General features: G+C 37.8%; 1 protein-coding gene across 1 annotated transcript in view; it reads left to right on the top strand.

Moving 5' to 3' along the window:
- Positions 1 to 220: 220 nt before the first annotated feature.
- The window catches only part of LOC149313748 (dynein axonemal heavy chain 11-like), a 116,287-nt gene continuing 95,086 nt past the window's right edge, over positions 221 to 21,421 (top strand). Inside the window, exons 1-3 of the mRNA XM_089519732.1 lie at positions 221 to 314; positions 11,009 to 11,151; positions 15,439 to 15,600. Coding sequence (XP_089375858.1) covers positions 302 to 314; positions 11,009 to 11,151; positions 15,439 to 15,600 — 318 coding nt within the window. The 5' untranslated portion in view covers positions 221 to 301. The remainder of the gene's footprint in view (positions 315 to 11,008; positions 11,152 to 15,438; positions 15,601 to 21,421) is intronic.

The raw sequence follows: 21,421 nt of genomic DNA on the forward strand, positions 1-21,421 counted from the left end.
AACATGATCTTTAGCAAACTAGTGAACCAACATAGTCTACCATATTGTGCAAATATGTAATTTCCTCTTCAGATAATTTGAATTTTAAAAGCTGAATCGTTAAACCTTCCTTTCATGAGGTTGCTTTGCTTGACAATATTGTTCTGTATGCATATTTTGGTAATGATCTAAACCTCCCTTTCTTCTACAGAGCGATATTGCTACACTTTACTTTAAAGTTGGTGTGAAGAACATCGGTACTGTGTTTCTTCATGCAGATGCTCAGATCCCTGATGAGCGTTTTCTCGTATTAATTAACGACATGCTGGCATCAGGTAAGCAAAAACTCACAAATAAAAAATGAGAGAGATTGAAAGACTCTTTCTTTTGTTCTTTATTTAAATAACTTCTTTTAAAGAGATCACTGCAATCTTCATGCAGTTTTTTTTTAAAAAAGCGTTTTGATAAATATACTCATGATCAAAACTGATGAGAAATAGAAGATCCTGAAATGAGCAAAAGGGCACCAGGTTTTGAATAGGCTTCATCAGCGAGGGGGAAAGGTCAGCTGTTGAGATGAGTTATAGGAGCTATTAAGTCACCTTTGTGACACCAGCAGAACAAGCTGCATAACATAATCAGCTGCAATCAAGAAAAAATGCTGTTTATTATAAAATGCTTCCACTATTTTAATATTTGATATTGTTGTATAAAATGGCATGATGTACATCCACACACATTTTGCCAATGTAAACTGTCAGCATTAATTATTTGTGGTAAGTCTTTTTGAGTCAAAAATTGTGGAAGAATTATGATCCATACTGTCACATACAAAAACTAGGCAATTCCTGGTCCTTAAAATGTACTCACAAACACTGCAAGTGCAAAGGTGTCACTGTATCCAGAACCCTTCTATTTTCAGTTTGAAGTTCCTCTTCTGGGATATGTGTGTTTGTACCAATTAGGTCTTTAAAATTCTTCCTGCAGAGTGGCTTGTGCTAGCAATGTAGGAAGGCATTTGCTGATTAGGCATGTTTATCTCTGAAACATATTTATATAGAGGGCCCTTGGTATTCACTGGGGTTTGTTTTGGCCTTGTCACAAATTGGCCTTCTTCAGGGGCTATTGTAAAATTAATAAAAGTGCATTTATTATAGTTGTGGTCTTGGGACAACATTTTACAATAGCCCCTGAAGAAGGCCAAGTCTGTGGACCATCAAAATCACATAGGACTTCGTCTCATATAAATGGCAAAACCAATGTTTGCTTTTTGGATTTTTAAAAATATATTTCTTCCACTCCTGTGTCTTGTACAAGATTGAAGATTCTCTGCTTTATATGGAACAACTGGTGTTTAGCTGGGTTCTCTAGAACTTGCTGTTTTGGCTCCCAATCTTTCAAAAACCAGTCTTATCTAATAGATTAACATCCAGTGCATCTTAAGCACTGGTTTATCAGGAAAATATTGCAGGAGAATAAGTTGCAGCTTTATAACTAGTATTTATTTTCCTTGAACACCTTCAATAAGTTTAGCACAGGTAAATACACTGTACTTAAGAGGACCTTACATAGACATAGATCTTACACAGTCTAGACCAGGGGTAGGCAACCTTTTTGAGCCGGGGGCCGGGTTGCTGTCCCTCAGACAACTGGGGGGCCGAAGCCAATAAATAAATAATTAAATAATTTTTTTTAAAATTAAATATATAAATAAACCAGGACAAATGTAGGACAAAATTTTCAAATGGAAGACACTTTTTTAAAAAAAATGGAGGACACGTGAAAAAATTTGCTGATTTTTTAAAAAAAATGTTAATATAAATGCATGTTTCTGAGGCTTCTATAGACAATTGCCCCCCAAAGGCCCCGGCGGCAATCGGCGGCAGGACCAGGCTGGGGCCGGTCCCAAGGCCTTGCCGGGCCGCATCCGGCCCGCGGGCCGCAGGTTGCCTACCCCTGGTCTAGACACACTTCATATATGTATTGCAATATTATCACCTCTTTAAGATCTTAATCTCTTTTTTTATTTATCGCATAAAGCTATAACCCACTTCCTAAAGTGTATATTTATGTCTATTTCTATGCCAGTTTGTTTGGGAATCCATTAATCAAAACATCCCATCTCACCATTTGTAGGAGTTTGGGCTGTTAGTTATCATCTCGTGTAGTAGTAACCAAGAAATGAACCAGCTTTACAAAAAGCAAAACCTGCTCCTTGCTGCCCCAAAAGTTCATCTTTTATATCAATGGTTCCCAAACTTTGATCCTCCAAGTGTTTTGGACTTCAACTTCCAGAAGCCCTAGCCAGCTTGGTTAACATTCAGTTCTGGGAGCTGAAGTCCAAAACATGTGGAGGACCAAAGTTTGGGAATCACTGTTTTATATTATTCCAAGCCATTATCAGGCCAATCAGATATGAGAGCTTACTGGCCATCACTCAGTAATCAGTCACTTATGAGGCCATTGTTTTCTAGTTGCCTGCCATCAAATTGCATCTGTCATCAGAATATTAGTAACCCTTTCATAGAATCATAGAATTCTAGAGTTGGAAGAGACCACAAGGGCCATCCAGTCCAATCCCCTGCCATGCAGGAATACACAATCAAAGCACTCCTGACAGATTACCGTCCAGACTCTTTTTAGAAACCTCCACAGAAGGAGATTCCACCACACTCTGAGACAGTGTATTTCACTGATGAACAGCTCTAGCCTTCAAGAAGTTCTTCCTAATGCGGAATCTCTTTTCCTGTAGCTTGAATCCATTGCAGTACCAAGTGCAGTATGTTTTGTCAGGTTTGTTATATTCAGGCTGGTCATCTGTTTACTTTGTCTTTTTGTCTTTACATTAGATAGCTTCATGCCCAGAAGAAGCTAGTGTGCTGTTACTTTTTGTTAGACTAGTATCAATGTTTGCAGCTTTGTGTTTTTCTTGAGAAGGAGTGGTCTTCTTCACAGATTATCTCTATGGTCACTGGTCAATGTAGCTGTGAAGGGGTCACTTCCTATTTCCTCCTATCTTGCCAGAAGTTGGGAGACTTATGACTCTTTGTTCAGAGTTTCTTTTCCTCTCTCTGCGTTCAGCCAGCCTGGATGCACAAACAAGGTTGTTCTTCTAAAGATTTTTTTTCCTCTTACTTGCACACATGAGAATTAGCTCTTCTACCAAGTATAGGTTTTCTCTACTGATTATTTTTCTAGAACCTAGATGTAACAATAAAGTAAGTTTCTTTTTACTTACCTATGTATCCTGTTTATTTACTAGACGCTCAGATCTAGCCCTTCACTTTATACCTCTGGAGTACATGCTTCCTGCTACTGCTGCTGAACTAAGTTTACCATTTTTTAACCACACCAGTATTCTAATAGGTTATGGGCCCAGCACTTTTCCGCTGTGCAACTGTGCTACAGGTTATGGGGCAAGCTTTTAATATTTGTTGTCTAATACCCCGACATCTTACTTTGTATTGTACCAAGACATGTATTTCTTTTTACCGTCAATAAACAGGGTTCAGAGATGGAAATGCATCCTTAAGAGTATCAGTTTGCACCACAGAGGGATCAGGATTGATAGACTAGATGAAGGACATTTTGGGTCACTCAGACTATCTATTGCTACTGCTCTCTATGAGGCATTCTTGATATTTCAGTGCTAAGCATTGTTGGTCTTATAATATTTCCAAGGTATTCACATTTTTATTTATGTATTTATTTATATTTTTATCACACCTTTCTTCCAAAAAGGGACCCAAGGCAGCTCAAAATATAAAAACACATGAAAAACATTTTAAAAAAACCCACTTAAAATAGCCTGATTGAAACAGCAAAAAAATAAATTTTTTAAACATACAAAATTTAAAACACACAAAGGTTAAAAAAATAATCTAAACCAACACATGCACCCCAGATATAATTCAGATTTGTTCACTGAATGAATACTCTTAAAACATGTGTCTGTTTATAAAGAAATCCAGCCATTGAGGCACTTTCTCAAAGTTTTGGACTCCAAATTTCATTCCAGTTTGATTGGATCCAATTCTAAGGTCTATGCTAGAATCAGTATTAATAGCCTCACAGAGCTGAAAGCGATTTCTTCACTTGAAGAGCCCTAGTGAGATGTCATACTTGATGTTCTGGCAGCTTGAGTGTTGATATGTGTGTTGTTATTTGATTTAGAGGCATCCTTCATTGTGCAGACTCTTCCACTTAAGTGGCACTATTTTATTGTTCTGACTAGAGTGCTGTAGGAGAAAAGTGACTGTACAACATGTAACACAGAAATATTTTTACAGAAAATCTAAAGTTCCCAGATCTTTATTAATGCATTATTAACATTTTATTATTTATTTTTCCTCAGTAAAGAATGTTATCACAATACAAAAGTTAGTAGAAACCTTCAGGTCCTGGCCTGGCAGCATATAAATCAAGTAAATAAAAAGAAAATAGAACACATATATTTATAGATACTCACAAGCCTGATTCATTCAGCTTTCCTTCTTTTATATATTCTGTATATCTCTTTTCAATATTACACTCTTACAATTCTTTGTTCTGCATTCCCCCCCCCCCGCTAAACCAAGTTTAAATAGTGCCCAGACCAGTACCCCAAACTCCCACATAAATTAATAAATTTACGGTAAGTAGGTTTATCATATGTCTTCTTTTTCCAGGACATCTTTTCTTTTTCATGGGCTAAAATTTCTGTCCAGATGGAATTTTTAAAGTTTTCTTGCAATATATGGATTGGAGGAATTGTGCAGTCTGGTAGTAAAGCTCAGAAGAGGAGGAAGAGTGTGACATGCCAAGTTAAAGCAGTATGAGGGAGATCCCCAAAGCAGCCAGCCTCAGACCCATGGGTTTATTGAGTAACTCACTGACTTCCAGCTGAGACATTTGCTGGAAGTGGCAGGGAAAGGAAAAGGGGGAAGGCTCCAACCTAGACAAGTTTATGTGTGGCCTTCACTGAGAGCCTGCCTAACTCCACACCTATCCCTCAATCAATCAGCATTTGTTGAAAAAGATGAGATTTACAGAGCTATATGCTTAAGCTAGTCTGTATCAGGAGGAAGAACAAAGTGGACCTGGAAGAGAAAGACTGTAAGAGAGTTGTTTTTATTTGTACAGATACAAACGTTTTGTATACCAATGTGCATCCCAGTGTTTTATTTGTAATAATTTGAGCACACTTCAGCTTACAGTTAGTATTGAAAATTCAATTGTATCCAGATCAGTTGTTGAAATTATTAAATGTATCTTAATAATCAGTTTAAAAATTGTTGTTATTTATATACAGTGAAGGTTAGGAATATTTCTAGTATCTATGATCCCAACTTACATAGTAGGGATATTTAAAGTGAGTGTCACCATAGTGATCAGTGGTTTGAAGTTTGCAAGTTTGTCCTCTTTTTTGCTTTTTAAACTATGGTAATCCCAGTTTTAATCAAGACCAAATTTCTGCATTGATTTCAGTGAGGCTTGAGAACAAGAACAGAACCTAACCCTATGCAAGCTAAATAACATTCTCTTGCCTTTTCTTACCAGTTAGATGGAGGAGGAGAGAGAGAGGAAAAGGGGATACAGGGAAAACAGTAGGGGCACAGCAATGCTTGTATTCTCTAGTGCTGTTGAAAGATACTTTGTTGTTTTTTGTTTATAAGTGAGATGAACAGATGGCAAAGACTTCATTTAAAGTAGTACTGTAGGGCCATTAAAAGTATCTCTGCTGACAGTGTTTCTTCATTAATTGCATGTACAACACTATAATACAGAAGAACGATCTTGAGTCTTTTCAGACTTTTAGTTTTAGGACAGCATTATGAGCTTGTCAAAAAAGCTAGACTGGGAGATTTTCTGAATGAAACACAGGCCCAAAATATGTAATTAATAAATAAGTAAATATATATGAAATATCATGAAACTTCTCCAGTCAATCCAGTATGAGAATTAGTGCCACTTGAGTGCATGGATGTTTACATGTGCTCAGTAAAGGTCTACTATCAATGACTTGGATGACAGAATTGGGGGCATACTCATCAAATTTGCAGATGACACCAAATTAGGAGGAATAACTAATACTCCAGAGGACAGGATCAAAATTCAAAATGACCTGAATAGATTAGAAAGCTGGGCCAAAGCTAACAAAATGAAATTCAGCACGGAGAAATGTAAGGTACTGCACTTAGGGCAGAAAAATAAAATGCATAGATACAGGATGAGGGACACCTGGCTGAATGAAACTACGTGTGAAAGGGATCTAGGAGTCCAAGTAGACCACAAGTTGAACATGATTCAACAGTGTGATGCGGCAGCTAAAAAGGCCAATGCAATTTTAGGCTGCATCAATAAAAGTATAGTGTCTAGATCAAGAGATGTAATAGTGCCACTATATTCTGCTTTGGTCAGGCCCCACCTGGAATATTGTATCCAGTTCTGGGCTCCACAATTCAAAAAGGACATTGAGAAACTGGAGCATTTCCAAAGGAGGACGATTAAAATGGTGAAGGGTCTGTAAACCATGTCCTATGAGGAACGACTTAGGGAGCTGGGGATGTTTAGCCTGGAGAAGAGAAGGTTAAGAGATGATCTGATAGCCCTGTTTAAATATTTGAAGGGATGTCATATTGAGGAGGGAGCAAGCTTGTTTTCTGCTGCTCCAGAGAACACAACCCGGAACAATGGATGCAAGCTACAGGAAAAGAGATTCCACCTCAACATTAGGAGGAACTTCCTGACAGTAAGGGCTGTTCGACAGTGGAACACACTCCTTCAGAGTGTAGTGGAGTCTCCTTCCTTGGAGGTCTTTAAGCAGAGGCTGGATGGCCATCTGTCAGGGATGTTTTGATTGAGAGTTCCTGCTTGGCAGAATGGGGTTGGACTGGATGGCCCTCATGGTCTCTTCCAACTCTACAGTTCTATGATTCTATGATTCTACTATCTTTAATTTATGAAAAATATTTCCAACCTGCCTTCCTCATACTCAGTGATATTGACATAAAACAAACATTTTCAAAAGATTGGCATTCAGACTCAGCAATAATACATGGCAAAAAAAGAGAAAAGAAACAGCCCAACAGTGGGTGCAAAATCTAAATGCCAAGGCTTTCAACAAATATGAGCAACTGTGGCCAATTTTCTGCTTGTGGCTCAGGGTCCCCCTGGGGGCTACATAGGCTGCTACCCCCCCCCCCAAAAAAAAGCCCACCAAATGGTTTTGAAAAATGGTTTCTTTTAAAATATAAAACAGTGTACTGGGGATCTGAAACTACTGCTGGAGTCTCCCAAGGTAGGTAATATACTTTTGGGAAGGGAAGGTCAGAAAAGGGTGCCATCTGGGGATTCTGGATGAGTCAAGGACTGAAAAAACAGCCAGAGGTGGGTGGGAATACACTTCACTTCTCTCTCCTATACAGAGGACAAAAAAGTAGACCACATGTTGCTGTATGGGATGGGGAGTGACGTTTGGCAAGCCTCTTCCATGGAGGATTGTTTGAACCTGGTTCAAGATAATTGACTGATACACTCAACCGGAGTGAACCGTGGAAAACTTTGTTCCAGTTGGTTTGGGGGTGGTGTTGGTGGTATAAATTCAGTTGCCTGTTCATGTGCTCAGCAGTCCTGTTTGGAGTATTGATCAACAGGTGGGTGGGTCGATGCCTAGGTCTGGATCCATGCTTTTGAACAATCCTTTTTTCAGTTGTATTCAATAAAGTAAATTTGTGACCATGTTTTCTCCATTTATGTTGTTAGTATGGTTTTTTGTGCAGACATCACCCTTGGACAAGCAACTGTTATCTCAGGGATAAGATACAGTTTGTGGAGCTTTTTGTTCTAGGCTGTTGTTTTTCTTCTTTGGCATTTCAAGTTTACTCTGTTATGGGAGAAAGTTGAACTATCAAACAAATTAAAAATAAAAATAAAATGTATACTCTAATCAAAGTAGAAATATGATACTTCTCATCATAGCTGGGAAGGCTGTGATCAGAGTTGTAGTGCTGTAATTCCAACATAACTACCATGGCTAGATCCTGTACAATCTGAGCCATTGATTTTGTTGGGTGCCTTGTTCTGACCTCAGACTGAAATAACACACTGGCCAGAGGTAACAGGAGGAGGTCAAGGCAGTTCAGGGGCCAGGATACTAAGGGTATGTCTTCAGAGTAACCTGGCACGACCACAGATTGCCAAAAATGCCAAAACACAGCTTCTTCAAAATTCTGCTAATGTATAAAAACGAAACATACAAGATGGAGCTGATGATGGTGATATTATATCCTGCTGACTAAAGGTGGCTTAAATTTTAAAAAGAACAATACAGCTAAAAACATACAAAATGTGAAATTGAAACTATTCACTATATTGAAATTATTTAACCCTACACTCAAGACAGTCAAAAAGATAAAAAGCAAGCAAGTTGTTTAGTCCCAACTAGAGTAGACCATTTCAACCAATTGTTGACTTCATCTGATTCAGTGGCTCTGCTGTACTCAAGACTAACAATAGGATTCAAGCCAAAGAAAGTTTACTTGTTCTCTTTCTCTAATTGAAAACTGAGTTCAAATAATGAAGAATACATAGGGAGGCTAGACTGGGAGAAAGGCAGGATGGGAGCCAAAGGACCACATAATATTACCAATTTTTCAAAAATATTCATTTGGCTAATTTGTAACGCATAATAGAGAAAGGAAGGGTTTGATTTTAAAATGTAGTCATAGAGATGGATTATTATATTTGTAGCATGCAGGATTGAATACTTGCTGAGAATGGATATAAAAAATATTTGATTGAGAGCACAATAATGCATAAGTCATGTGAAGCATAGCAAAAATACCACTATAGCAACATACAATGAAAAGATTTAAGTAATAATGAGCCCAGTCTTGGAAGTGTTCCAGAGAAACAGGGAATGGAAAAAGATCCAAATACATAATAATGCCTTTAGACAATAGAAGTGTATGAGTATGCTGGAGGGAAGAAATGGTTGTATATCCTGTATCATACATATAGCTCTTTAATTATAATTATAATTTGAGTTTACATCAAAACAGGTAATCACCATCTGCATACAAAAAACATTGTACTGTTGAAGAAATATTGGCCTTGTAACACTTGGTTCAGTTAGCTATAGAAAATGCTGATGGGAGAGGTGAGGTCCTCATAGCAGCTATTTCAACAAAACATATGATATAATATGTAGTTTGTCTTCGTGTGCCCCACATGGATTTAACTACATAATACATTAAATGTGTAGATTTACTGTATATACTCATGTATAAGTCTAGAAATTTTATTCAGAAAATCAACCCAAAAAACATGGGTCAACTTATCAACAAGTCAACGTAAGTATTGTACCTTAACTCCTATCAAAAAAGGAAACATCCCATTCCCCAAGTAGAGTGGCAAAAAATAAGAGTTTTGTCCATCTCGGGAGAACCTACAAGAGGAACCAACCTATTCTAGTCTCTCTACCACAGTGCCACTTCTGAACTTTTTAATGACTGGGCAGGAAAATGGTGGTGGAAGCCGCTCTTAGATGCTTCCCTGCAAAAGAGCACTGAGAGAGTACTAGGGGTCAGTACTTACTTTAGGTTCACCTGGGGCAGTGTAAACTCTTGCCTTTCACTGCCACTCTTGTCCTTTGCCTTAACTCTTGGCTTTACATCCTTTTTGACATGTACACATTTTCTTAGCCTTGCCTATGCCAGTCCACCTCCCCAACACATCACACAGCTGCCATTTCCTGTAATTCTCTCATCTATCCAGCCTTTAGGCAGTGGTGTCCCTGAGGTTGGTATCACCTGGTGCTCTGAGAGCACCCGTGCTGGACCCTGAAGGTACTGCCCTCAGCAGCTGCCGCTGTTGAAGGAGGCAATATTGCAGCCTCCAGAGGGCTCATTCAGTGTCCGGTATGGATGCTGGGCAAATGGGAAAGGGCGGTGACACCTTTTCTCATTTGCCCAGTAGCCAAGTGACACCCACAGTGAGATGTTCACCCAGCGCAGTCTGCATCCCCTGCACCCTCCTAGTGACACTTTTAAAACTTCTTTGGCATAATATACCTTTGCTTCATCCTTTACATCCTTTGTTTCATGCCCCTAAGGTTTACTCTCAGCTTACCCACAGGTCATATCAAAATCCATAATTTTAACCTCCTGAGCTATGTGAGGTAAACTTATACACAAGTATATGCAGCAACTGCAGTGTAATACTCGTGGAGTCAAAATCTCCTAACAATTATGTGGAGCTACAGTTATGCAAGAGTAGTTGTGGAAACGATGGTGTGTGATATTGTGCAACTAGTTGTACATCCCCTTGGGCAACTGATTTGCACAGCTGCTTGCTCTTTAGAAACTGTTTTGGATACTCCCCCCCCCCCATGCTAATAATCAAAATGCACAGCTGCTAGTGCTACAGGACACATGCAGTCAAGCAACATCAGAGTGTTGTCAAGATGGCAGAAGTAGGAATGTAAAAGTAGTTTGCACTCAATTAATTCAACAGGAAAGGGAGGACAGCAGGTGGCAAAATCTTATCCTCCCTTGTAGAACCCAGCAAAAGCAAACTATTGCAACCTCTCCAAGTTTTTCTTTAATTACAGAGATTATCACATTATCTTTGCTCCTGGCATTGTCATGAGATGTAACTTTAAAAAGGTGGATCTTATTGCATTCACCTGTCACTGGGCAGCAAGGTGGGAATTAAAAAATGGGGAAGAGATAAACTTAATCTAGGCCAGAGTAAAGCTATCAACATGACCTACCTCACCAAATCATACCCTCCGACATTTCACAGGTTAAGAAAATGGGATGACAGAGGATGAATTAGAACTGTTACTGTCAAATTGGAATATTTGGAGGGTATGCTAGCTGTTCTAGGAATAAAATGGGGATAGGGTAAAGCAAACCCTAACAGCACATTCAAACAATGTAGAAGTGAACAAAGTAGTAATGAAAATGAGATTAATCTCTATTAAGAATAAAAAACCTCAAATATAAAAATAAAATTCAACATACAGATTTTCTTCCTTTTTAAAAAGGTGACATCCCTGATTTATTTAGTGAAGATGAAGTGGATGGCATAATTTCTTCTACAAGGATGGAGTTACGGGGGCTTGGCCAGCCTGATTCAAAAGAGAACTGCTGGCAATTTTTTATTGACCGCATTCGTCGGCAGCTGAAGGTAAAGATGGAAAATGAATATTTAAAAAGTCAACATGTAATAACTATTCTAGGATGATGAATACAGAATAAATTCTCATAATAAGTGCAATTTTATGGCAGATTATTGCTGTTAGGGAGGAAAACAAATCAATATATTGATTTATTTTTTTTAATGGACAGAATCTAGTTAATGGACATCTACAGAATATCCCATTCCTTTAGACTTTACATTAAGTGCAAAACAACAATAAATTATGGAAGTTCAATTTGGATTATAGCCTTGCATCCCTTCTTTGTGGATAAAAATGTTTATCTCAGAGATGACAAAATAAGTAGTATCATTGACTCTTAAAGGAAAATTTGAAAATTTAAAACTGTAAAAAATTTACAATAATTTAGGATAAACGTGGAGGAAGTTACTAGGTTTGAAGCATCTAACAAGTATAAGTAAAATTTCCATTGCTAATAGTTCCATTTGATTATTATGATGATTATTCTAGGCTACATATATGAGTAAAAACTTGCAAAGGGGAAGCTGTGGTTAGTCTAAGACAGAAAGAAGAAGATTCCTGTAGCCCTTAAAATACTTCATATACTTTTTATTGCCGAGGTTTATGGTCTAGACCAGGACCAGGATGACCAGATGTTGTCCTTTCCCCAAATATTTCCTACATTTTAGCCTGTCTGGGGGTCTGGGAGGAAAAGTAAAATGTCCTCTATTTTGAGAGGATTAATCCCACAGGCAGCTCAGAATCGTTTTAACATAATTTTATATTTTTTTCTTTTAAATTAGAGCAAGTGGTAATATTCATATTTTTAGTCCATATTTTCCCCCACCATATATCCATTTGAACATTATTCAAGGTTGCGAGTTCAAGACCAGCAAAAGGGCCCAAGCTCGACTCAGGCTTGCATCCTTCCGAGGTCGCTAAAATGAGTACCCAGACTGTTGGGGGCAAATTAGCTTACTTGCTAATTAGCTTACTTGCTGTTCACCGTTATGATCTTTGGAATAGCGGTATATAAATAAAAAACAAACAAACAAATTATTGTGCCCCCCTTATCATACAATATTTTACCAATTAATCTTCTGTCTCTAGTTTAAAAAAGTGTTTATATACTTTTTTAATTACATGGCTGTCATGTAATAAGGAGGGAATATATGGATACAGAACCAAAGTGGTTTGAGCATTGGACTGTGGAGTGTTCCGCACAGCCAAAACTGACGGGAGCATAGCAGGATGCTCCTGTCACTATTGCACAATTGTGTGAAGATTATCAGATGACATTGCGCTATGTCACCATGATCACGTCATTATCTCGCAAATAAAGAGAAATGCTAGTGCCACTTTTCATTCACGGGAAAGTCCCATGAATGAAAAGCAGCACTGGAATTCCTCTTTATTTGTTGGATAATGACACGATTATGGTGACATCACACAGTGTCATCTGATAATCTCCATAAAATTGTGCAATTGTGCATTCTGCTATGCTCCTGTCACTTTTGGCCATGTGGAAATCTCCTATGACCCTGGAGACCAGGGTTCAGATCCGTGGAAACCCACTGCATGACTTTGGACAACTCAAACTGTCTCGGCCTCAGAGAAAGGCAAAGGTAAACCTCCTCTGAGGAATCTTACCAAGAACACCCTGGGATAGGTTCTCCTTTGGGTCGCCATAGCTAGAAATCATTTGAAGGTATGCAACAACAGCAACAGAGCAGGAATGGAGAACATCAGGTCTTGGTTCCAAGCTGACAAATTCTTTACTCAAATTGCCTCCTGTGCCATCTAGGAAACATGGAGGACAATTTTGCCATGCCTGTTTAGGTACAGAAAAGGGCTTTTTCAAAACCAGAATTTTTTTTGTCCACTTCCTGCTTTGCCTAAGGTAAAAAAAAATGAGAAAATTTTCCTTACATTCCCTTGAGGCAGTGATAGTGCAATACTGTTTTGTTTTTTTAATCTTAAACCAAAATTGAGGAATCAAGAGTTGAAGGGGTTGAATGCTTGGTCATTTTCATCATTCACGGACTGAGGCAACCACAACCTTATTGAACAAGTAGAAGAGCAGCAATGGTAACAAATGGCAACAGTCAGTGGTCTTGGAATGCACAGTATGTTATAAAGCAGTGGCAGAATCTACAGTGTTTGCCAGCCAGTGAATTCTTTACTTTTGAAAGCCCTCCTAGCAGACTGAATATTTCCAGCAGGTTGCATGTGACCCTAGTAATCACATCTGGGTTTACATGTTCTGCTGTTCTTCACACAGAGCCTCTTCTCTGTGTGTTTGGTGGTGGTGGTGGCAGTGGCATGATAGATTGCATCATGGGAGAAATGTTTCTCTATGGCTATGCCAAAATGGTGTAATTTGCTTTGCTGGGAAGTTTAATCACTTTTGTTCTTTCTTGACTTTTTGTCATCTGGTTAGGATACTTTTATGGTAGCAGACAATCATTCTGCTGCATTTTAGGTTTTTATAGCTCCTGCCTCTTTAAGGATTTATGTTACTATTTATTTGCATGTGTGCTTTGTGTTCAAAACTTTGTAAGTGTTGTGACTACAATAGAATTAGGAGGTATACATTTGTATCAATAAAATAACATAATTAAAATCAAATAATAATAATACTATATGATGAAAATGGTCATGTCAAAATACCCTTGGAGTATAGCATGTTGTGTATAAACTGCATGATTTTTTTTATCAGTTGAGGTCCAACCAGCTCTCTCTCAAATTTTGTAGCACTGTGGTGACCTTGCCACTTCTTTCAGACCTTCTCTTGAGGTCTGATCAATATCTGCTGCTTCTCCATTCTTCAGATGATGGATAGCTTTGGTAACTCTTTAATCTTTATTGGTCTTCAGTCAAATTCTTTATGGTGACCTTCAGTTTACTCTAGAAAGGTTCCTTTTCTTTGAGAGAAAAAAAGAGGTATTTGTCTAAAAGAAATTTTTATTTTTATCTTAATTCTTTCAAAGTTGCGAAATATCACTATGTTGTAGTTTTAAAATTCTGCTCTAGCAGAGGTTATACAATTTTAATTTCTGCAGATTTCAACAGAAAAAATGTAGATGGTGACTGTGATACTGCTATACATATTTAACATTTGTAAATGTACATGGTTTCACATGCTCAAAGCAGTTTATAATATTGCATTTATAGCTGTAAACTTTATAGGATCACTGTAAGTTAAGTCAGTGTTGTGATTACCCATATTGTGAAAGCAGGATTGAGGCTGTGAAGGAGTGGTTTATCTAGGATAGAGCTTTACAGATTTCAGGCCTTGGGGGATTTGTGTTGTTTTGTCTCAATAAGAGCCCATAGCCTTTTCTCTATTGCTTAAATGAACTGAAAACTGTATATAAACTATTCAGTTACATACAAAAGAAAATTGCACTTAGTTTTACAATCAATACAGAAATATACATTTTTTTATAATTAACCTTTATCAATATTTTTATCTCAGAAATCTCCTGTTTCTTATAGACCAGCTCTTGCTTCCTTCTTTTCATGTCTCCTGCCCACTATGCTGCATCTCCACCCTGGGGTTTCTGGGAATTTTCTATGGCTTTCTGGGGTTTTTCCTTTAATATTTATAATCCCTTAAAGGGATAGGATTACAGGGAGTTAAGTTTTTGCATGCTGACTTGGGGGAAACCCAAATTAAAATGATGTAAAGGTCCAGGGTAGATCTGAATTCCGGCTTAGATGACAAATTTATTTTCAGTTCTAGATGATGATGCAGATGTTGTCAATGATGGTGCACCTGGTTCTCCCATAGACATAGATGTCTTTTTTTCAATGAGAATCTTTCCTTATTGCTGCTATTAAATAATCAACATTCAAAACGTTTGCTGACTTGCTGCAGAGTTCCTAATTTACCTCTGTCCATCCCTGGCTGCCTAGTGAATTCATGATAGAGGTGAAATTCAGAACAAGGACTTCATAGCTCAAGTGTAGCCACGGTGCTACCCAGCTTTCTACTGCTTGCTTTAAGGCTGCTCATGAAATCAGTCGAGCTTAAGAGTGCTTATCTTTGTCTGGATTGAGCCTGTGTACTTAGCATGGAATGATAAGGTCAAAGAGAGTTCTGATGGCTGCTGCTGACTGAGGTGTGAGAATACTGAATGCACAGTTGGGAAAGGGAAAGTGTTGAAGTAACTGATTTAGGGAAGCACGTGTGGAAGTTTTATATGAAGTACCCAACATATTAATTATATAAACGATGCCAATAGACTTGTGACATTTATTTGAAGCCTAGATAATTACTGAAGACTAACTCAGGAAGAGTTTTTGCTTCCCAGGTTGTGTTATGCTTCTCCCCGGTGGGTTTTACCCTGAGAGCAAGAGCAAGGAAATTCCCAGCCCTTGTGAACTGCACTTCAATTGACTGGTTCCATGCCTGGCCGCTGGTGGCTCTCCAGTCTGTGAGCAGCAGCTTCATTGACAAGATGGATTTGCTTGGTGTAAGTACGACTTATTTTAGTGGCAGGGCTACATTTTGAAATGCTCTGTTTTCCCAAAATATCCACGTTTCTTTAATAATGGAACCATTACAGATTCTTCACTCACAATAATATGTCCGTTGGTTTTCACATCTAACAGACACAGAAAATTGGGTGTACTACTGCATCTCTAAATGGCACCTGGCTGGAAAAAGACATATACAACAGTTATCAATATACAGTTTTCTCACATTTATTTTCCCAACAATAGGGTCTCCAAGCAGCTTATGCCAAGTCTAAAATTATACAGTAAACACACGCAGGAAGAGAAAGAGAGAGATGCACATCAACAAAAATGATCCAATAGGGCTCTTGGATGTAAATGCTACATTCTATATGTGAAAGCACCAAAATCAAATTCAAACAATTAGGTTCAGTTTCAATAATATGTAAAAAAAAAATTTTTTTTCATTTTCTGTGCTTTTAGCTGCTAAAGGCATAATGAAATTAAAAAATTTGGACAAGAAATCAAAAGATCATAAGAGATGTGAGACCAGCCAAATCTTACAAGAGTACAGTTCCAAAGAGTAGGTACCGTACTGTAGGATACACCTTATGTGTACTGTACTTGACCTATTGGTGATGATGGAAAAAATATATAAGCTTTCACATGTTTATGCATATATGTTACATAGATTTTCTATGGTCTTTCTTCTTAAAGTTTGCATAGTTGTTTGTTAGACAGCATTATATTGCACTGTATTACAGGGATGGAAAGAATACTTGAAAATATTCAGAAAAAGGTATTTCTTGGGTGTTAAACCCTGACAAGAAGAATCCTAGACTGACAAGAATCTCCACAATTTAGGATTTATTTTTCTCAAATTTTCCAGAGTTGTTTTACACAGGAAAAAAATATATATGCAGGAAATAGTTTTATCTACATTGAAAACAATAATTCTGTGCAGATCTAGTTAAAGACTTATTCCATGCCAAATTCACACCTGATACTCTGTGCAGAAAACATTGTTTTCTTTTCAGGAGACAGTATTTAGTGTCTGCTTTCTGTGCAGAAATACTGTGCAAAAAAGTAGAAATTTTTGGGCAGAAAGCCTCTAACTGTAATACTTCCAGCAGAGGATGCATGCAAAAAGAGGAGAACAGACAGCTGTTCAAATAGAGAATTGTCCTCCTAAAGGAGGAAACATGGCTATTCTGTATCATCATTGTTGCCAATAATGTTCAAGATAATGCTTTAATTTACAGCATTCCAGCTGTCTACTACAAGTCAAAAGAAAGGAATCACAATATAATTCTGTGGTTTTTCAGCAATTACGGGAAGTAACTGGGATCTGCATGCACATAAGCTCTCCATTATTGAAAGATCTCTGTCTGCAGTACAGTAATAGAAAGCTAGCCATTAGGACTAGTTGTGCAAAAACCAGTACTTTGGTGTCCAAGAACATTCTCAGGCACAGCATGATCTGAACTAGAATCAAACTGTCAAACTCACTGGTGCCTAATGACAATATTAAGCTACAAAAATCTTCCACTCCATCTAGATCTCACCTAATGAATTTGCTTCAAATATAAAAGCAAAATGAATGGCAGTTTCCTCTCCATTAAAAGCAATTCCCCATCCCTTAGAGAAAAGTTTACTTATTTTTAGTACTACATTTTTCAGTAACATTAACACCATGAAAATAGAGCAATTACCCTTAAATTATAGAGCTAAATATTGTGTCACCGCTTTAGAGAATGTAGTATTGTTCCATATTCTACAAGACTTTTTTTTTTTTTTTTTTTGCTTCATGAAAGCTACATTTCCAGGTTTTCACTCTCAGCAAGGTTTCTTTTGTCAACAGGTACTATTTCAGCTAAATTAAACAATAGTTTGCATGCTGTACTTTGTACAGAGAGACTGCATATATGTAACACATAAAAAAGTATTTTTTTAGCAGACTTTCATATCTGCATAGTAATCTAATTCAATCCATGAGAGACAATGGTCCAAAACATACTGCAGAAATAATCCAATTTGCCATGGCTTGGTGCTAGGGAATCCTGGGAATTGTGGTTTATTGTGGCACCGTAGCTCTCTGACAGAGAAGGCTAAATGTTTCACAAAACTACAGTTTCCAGAATTCCTTAGCATTGAGCCAGGGCAGTTAAAGCAGTCTCACATTGGATTATTTCTGCAGTGTGGTTTTGACCAATGATATAATGAGAAGCTGTGTCACCCTCCCCCCCCCTTGAGTTTTCCCCCACTTTTAATACATTTTTTCCAGCTAATTTCTTTCTTCTGTCTGCCCATCTGCTGCTGTTGCTGCTGATGATGATGACCATCATCATTATCATCATTACTGATTTATTTAGGTTGAAATAGAAAAATTGTAGGAGTACTTTAACATAACCTAGCAAGCCACTGTTTTATAAATTAATGTCCATAATAACAATCTGATGGATTATTAGAAGAATCCAAAAATGAAACATTTGTATATTATTTTTGCAACATCTATTGCAGAGTAATTAAAATGCTTCCACACCAGACCTTAGGGTATTATTTTAAAAAATTAACATGTTACCATTATTTTACAAAAGTTTGCATTGCTTATTACTTTGTTGTTGTTGTTGTTGTTGTGTACCTTCAAGTTATTTCCAAGCTGTGGTAACCCTAAGAAGAACCTATCACAAGGTGTTCTTGGCAACATCTTTCCACCTGTCTTTGTTCCTTAGTGACCATAGTTAAAATTGAACTTGTCACCTCATAACCATAACCATACCCGCAAGTTTTGCATTTGTGTATCAATTCATATAGATTGATTATAACGATTCTTCCTGGGCAACACTTCACTCCATGCATTTGAGAAAGTAGAACAAGTCTACGAAAACTCACGCTACCAGCTTCTTTCTTTCAGTTAGTTTCATCAAAGGTGCTACAATACCTCTTTGCGTTCTGCTATTCCAGACTGACACAGCTATGTCTCTGAATTCTATAAAAGTATTTGTTCCTTTCCCCCTTTTGTGTGCTTTCCTTGTCAAAGGTGTTTATAGACAAAAATATGTTGAGAACAGCATCTTTCTGTCAAGTAGTTGTGATTTCTATCAAATAATCTACACAACCAAGGAGTCCTCAGTATGACATACATATAACAATGATGTGATTTTCTTGCTTGTTCCACTTCTATCAGATGTATCCTTTTATATAAATTCAGTATCACTGTGTGTTCTGCCCTGAGTGTGCTCTATATTAATTCACTCCTTGCAAAAATGAAAAGATATTGCTTTGAGATTATGTGTGACTAAATGCAAAGAATTTAGTCTGCTTTTAAATCTGTATTTAGAATTAGAAATGATCCTAGTCCTGGAGAATTTGTATCTATGTGTTATACATACATACATACATATTCATTATTTCTATCTTGCCTTTCTATAAACTGTACTCAGGGTAGAAACAAAATAAAAACAAAAAAGTCAAAATTTATTATTTTTAAACTCCTTTTTCAAACTAAAAATACAATGAATTCTATCTAGTGGTGGCTTTGAAGATTATTGCACACAGAAAAACCAGCAGGAGAGACACGGGATCTAAAAGACAAAAACGGGTCTTATTGCTCATCTACAACCTGGACTTCTCCTGCTGCTTTTTCAAGAATGGGAAAATCGCGTTCTTGAAAAAGTGGCGGGAGAAATCAGAATTGTAGACGGGCTTCCTGGGTGGATACAGGCTGCCTACAGTCTGGGCATGGGTAAATGAGATAAAACCCGTTTTTGTGTTTTAGACCCTGCATCTCTCCCGCTGGTTTTTCTGTGTGCAATAATCTCCTTAGTCATAGCAGAAAGTACTGTACATCCATTTGCACAATTCAGTACACACATTATTTGAACACCCTTAACTATCTCTTCCTTCTTTGCTGTACCTCGGTTTGTTCTATGGGTTCTTCCAACCTGAAGAAGCAACTTTTCAGGGTGAAAATGCTTAATGGAAGGGGGGGAGTTTTAGCAAATATCGGGTGCGAGCAAATGTTCTTTCCACTAAGACAGTACTGAATGTGACCCACTACAATTTGCAATTAGTATAAGACACCAAAAAAAAAAAAAAATCCCAAACAGATACTGAAAGGACCAGTATGCAGAGAGAACTTGTAGCACCTTTGCAACTGAGGGCCAAAACACACTGCAGAAATAATCCAATTTGACACCACTTTAACTGCCCTGGTTCAGTGCTAGGGAATCCTGGGAACTGAAGTTTGTGGTGACACCAGAGTTCTCTGATAGAGAAGGCTACATGTCTCACAAAACTACAGTTTCCAGAATTCCCTAGATTGAGCCAGGGCAGTTAAATTGGTGTCAAACTGAATTATTTCTGCAGGGTGTTTTGGCTCTGAGAGAAAGAAGTTGGTAGCATAAGCTTTCATATACTAAGAGTCTTATCACATTACAAAAGAAAGACAAGAGGCAGCAAGACAGAAGTGTCTCTTTGCTTACCTTCCCACTTCCATTCTCCTGCCAGAGGGAGACAATCATTAACACTTCCCTTTTGTCCTGCTGGAAAAAATCCATTTGGCAAAAGGAATTTGTTTTTAGTATATTAATATATTGCTTTAGGATTTTAGCATTTTATAGTGTTGTGTTTTATCATCTGTTTATGACTGTATGTGTTTGATGTTCCAGCCTTTGGTGAAAAGGGAGTAATAAATGTTGTTGTTGTTGTTGTTGTTGTTGTTGTTGTTGTCGTTGTTGTTAAAATCTGGTAATGCAGGATGACCTACCAGACAGACAACTCTGATGGGACTTAGTGTTACCCATCAATAATAAACACTTGGGCAGCAATCTGAACCAGGATTAACTCTACCATCAGTCAGAGTGAGACTGTTGATATAAGTGGCAGATATAAGTGTTTGGGAAGGGTGCTGTGGCAGGCCTCTCTAACATCCAATCTGTGGGATAACAGAGCAGTGTGTGTCAGGAAGCCTGTCCACCACCTATCTGTTTCTATCAGTACAATGGAGGATATTCTTCCCTCACCAGTTTCAAAGAAAGATGTGACTGCCAGTTTGCTCAGTGTCTATAGTGGATGTGTCTCATCCCTTGGCTCAGGATTCTCACTGTTTTTCAGTGTATCGTATTTCATACACCCTCAGCCCTGGAAAACCCAATGATAAGTTTGCCTTAGGGTTGCCATAAGTCAGAAACTACTTAAAGGCACACAACAACAACAGACTTATAAAATAACATGCATTCAAGTAAACAATACTGTGCAAATTTTACACAAATCTGTGTACTCTGTTTTGGTGGGTGTTTCATTTTTTCTGGCAATGTATAACTGTATATGTTAGCAGACCAAGGGATGTGTTTCAAGTAAGTACCCTTTGAATTTTAAAAATATTAATTTTTAAATAGTAATTTCATTGGGAAAGCAAAATGCTTATAAATGCTTATAGTTATAAAGCATCCTTGCTTTAATAATTGGTTTACATCAGGAAAACCTGACTTGATTTGCACATCCCAACACTAATAGGAACATCTTCACTTCTGTTAAACTCAATTTTGGTAGTGATATATTCCTATGATTTTGCCTCAGTTTCCACTTTAAACAGCTAACATAAATTTTCAGTACAGTCGCCTCTCCGTTTTTGCAGACTTGGAGTCCCTTGCCTGCTCGCAGGTGGCAAATGGAGGGGGACAAAATGGGGCATGTGCCCATGGCATGCACCCGTGGATGCCCCCAGGGACTCGCTGCCATTCAAGTCAATGGGGCTTGAATATTGCCGATTTTTTTTTTGTTTTTGCGTGGGGGCGGGGGCTGTATGTCCGGAACGGTTCAGATTTTTATTTTTTT

Source organism: Sceloporus occidentalis, unplaced genomic scaffold, assembly GCF_023333645.1.
Source record: "Sceloporus occidentalis isolate IW3139 unplaced genomic scaffold, rSceOcc1.0.p SCAF_4, whole genome shotgun sequence".
NCBI lineage: Eukaryota > Metazoa > Chordata > Lepidosauria > Squamata > Phrynosomatidae > Sceloporus > Sceloporus occidentalis.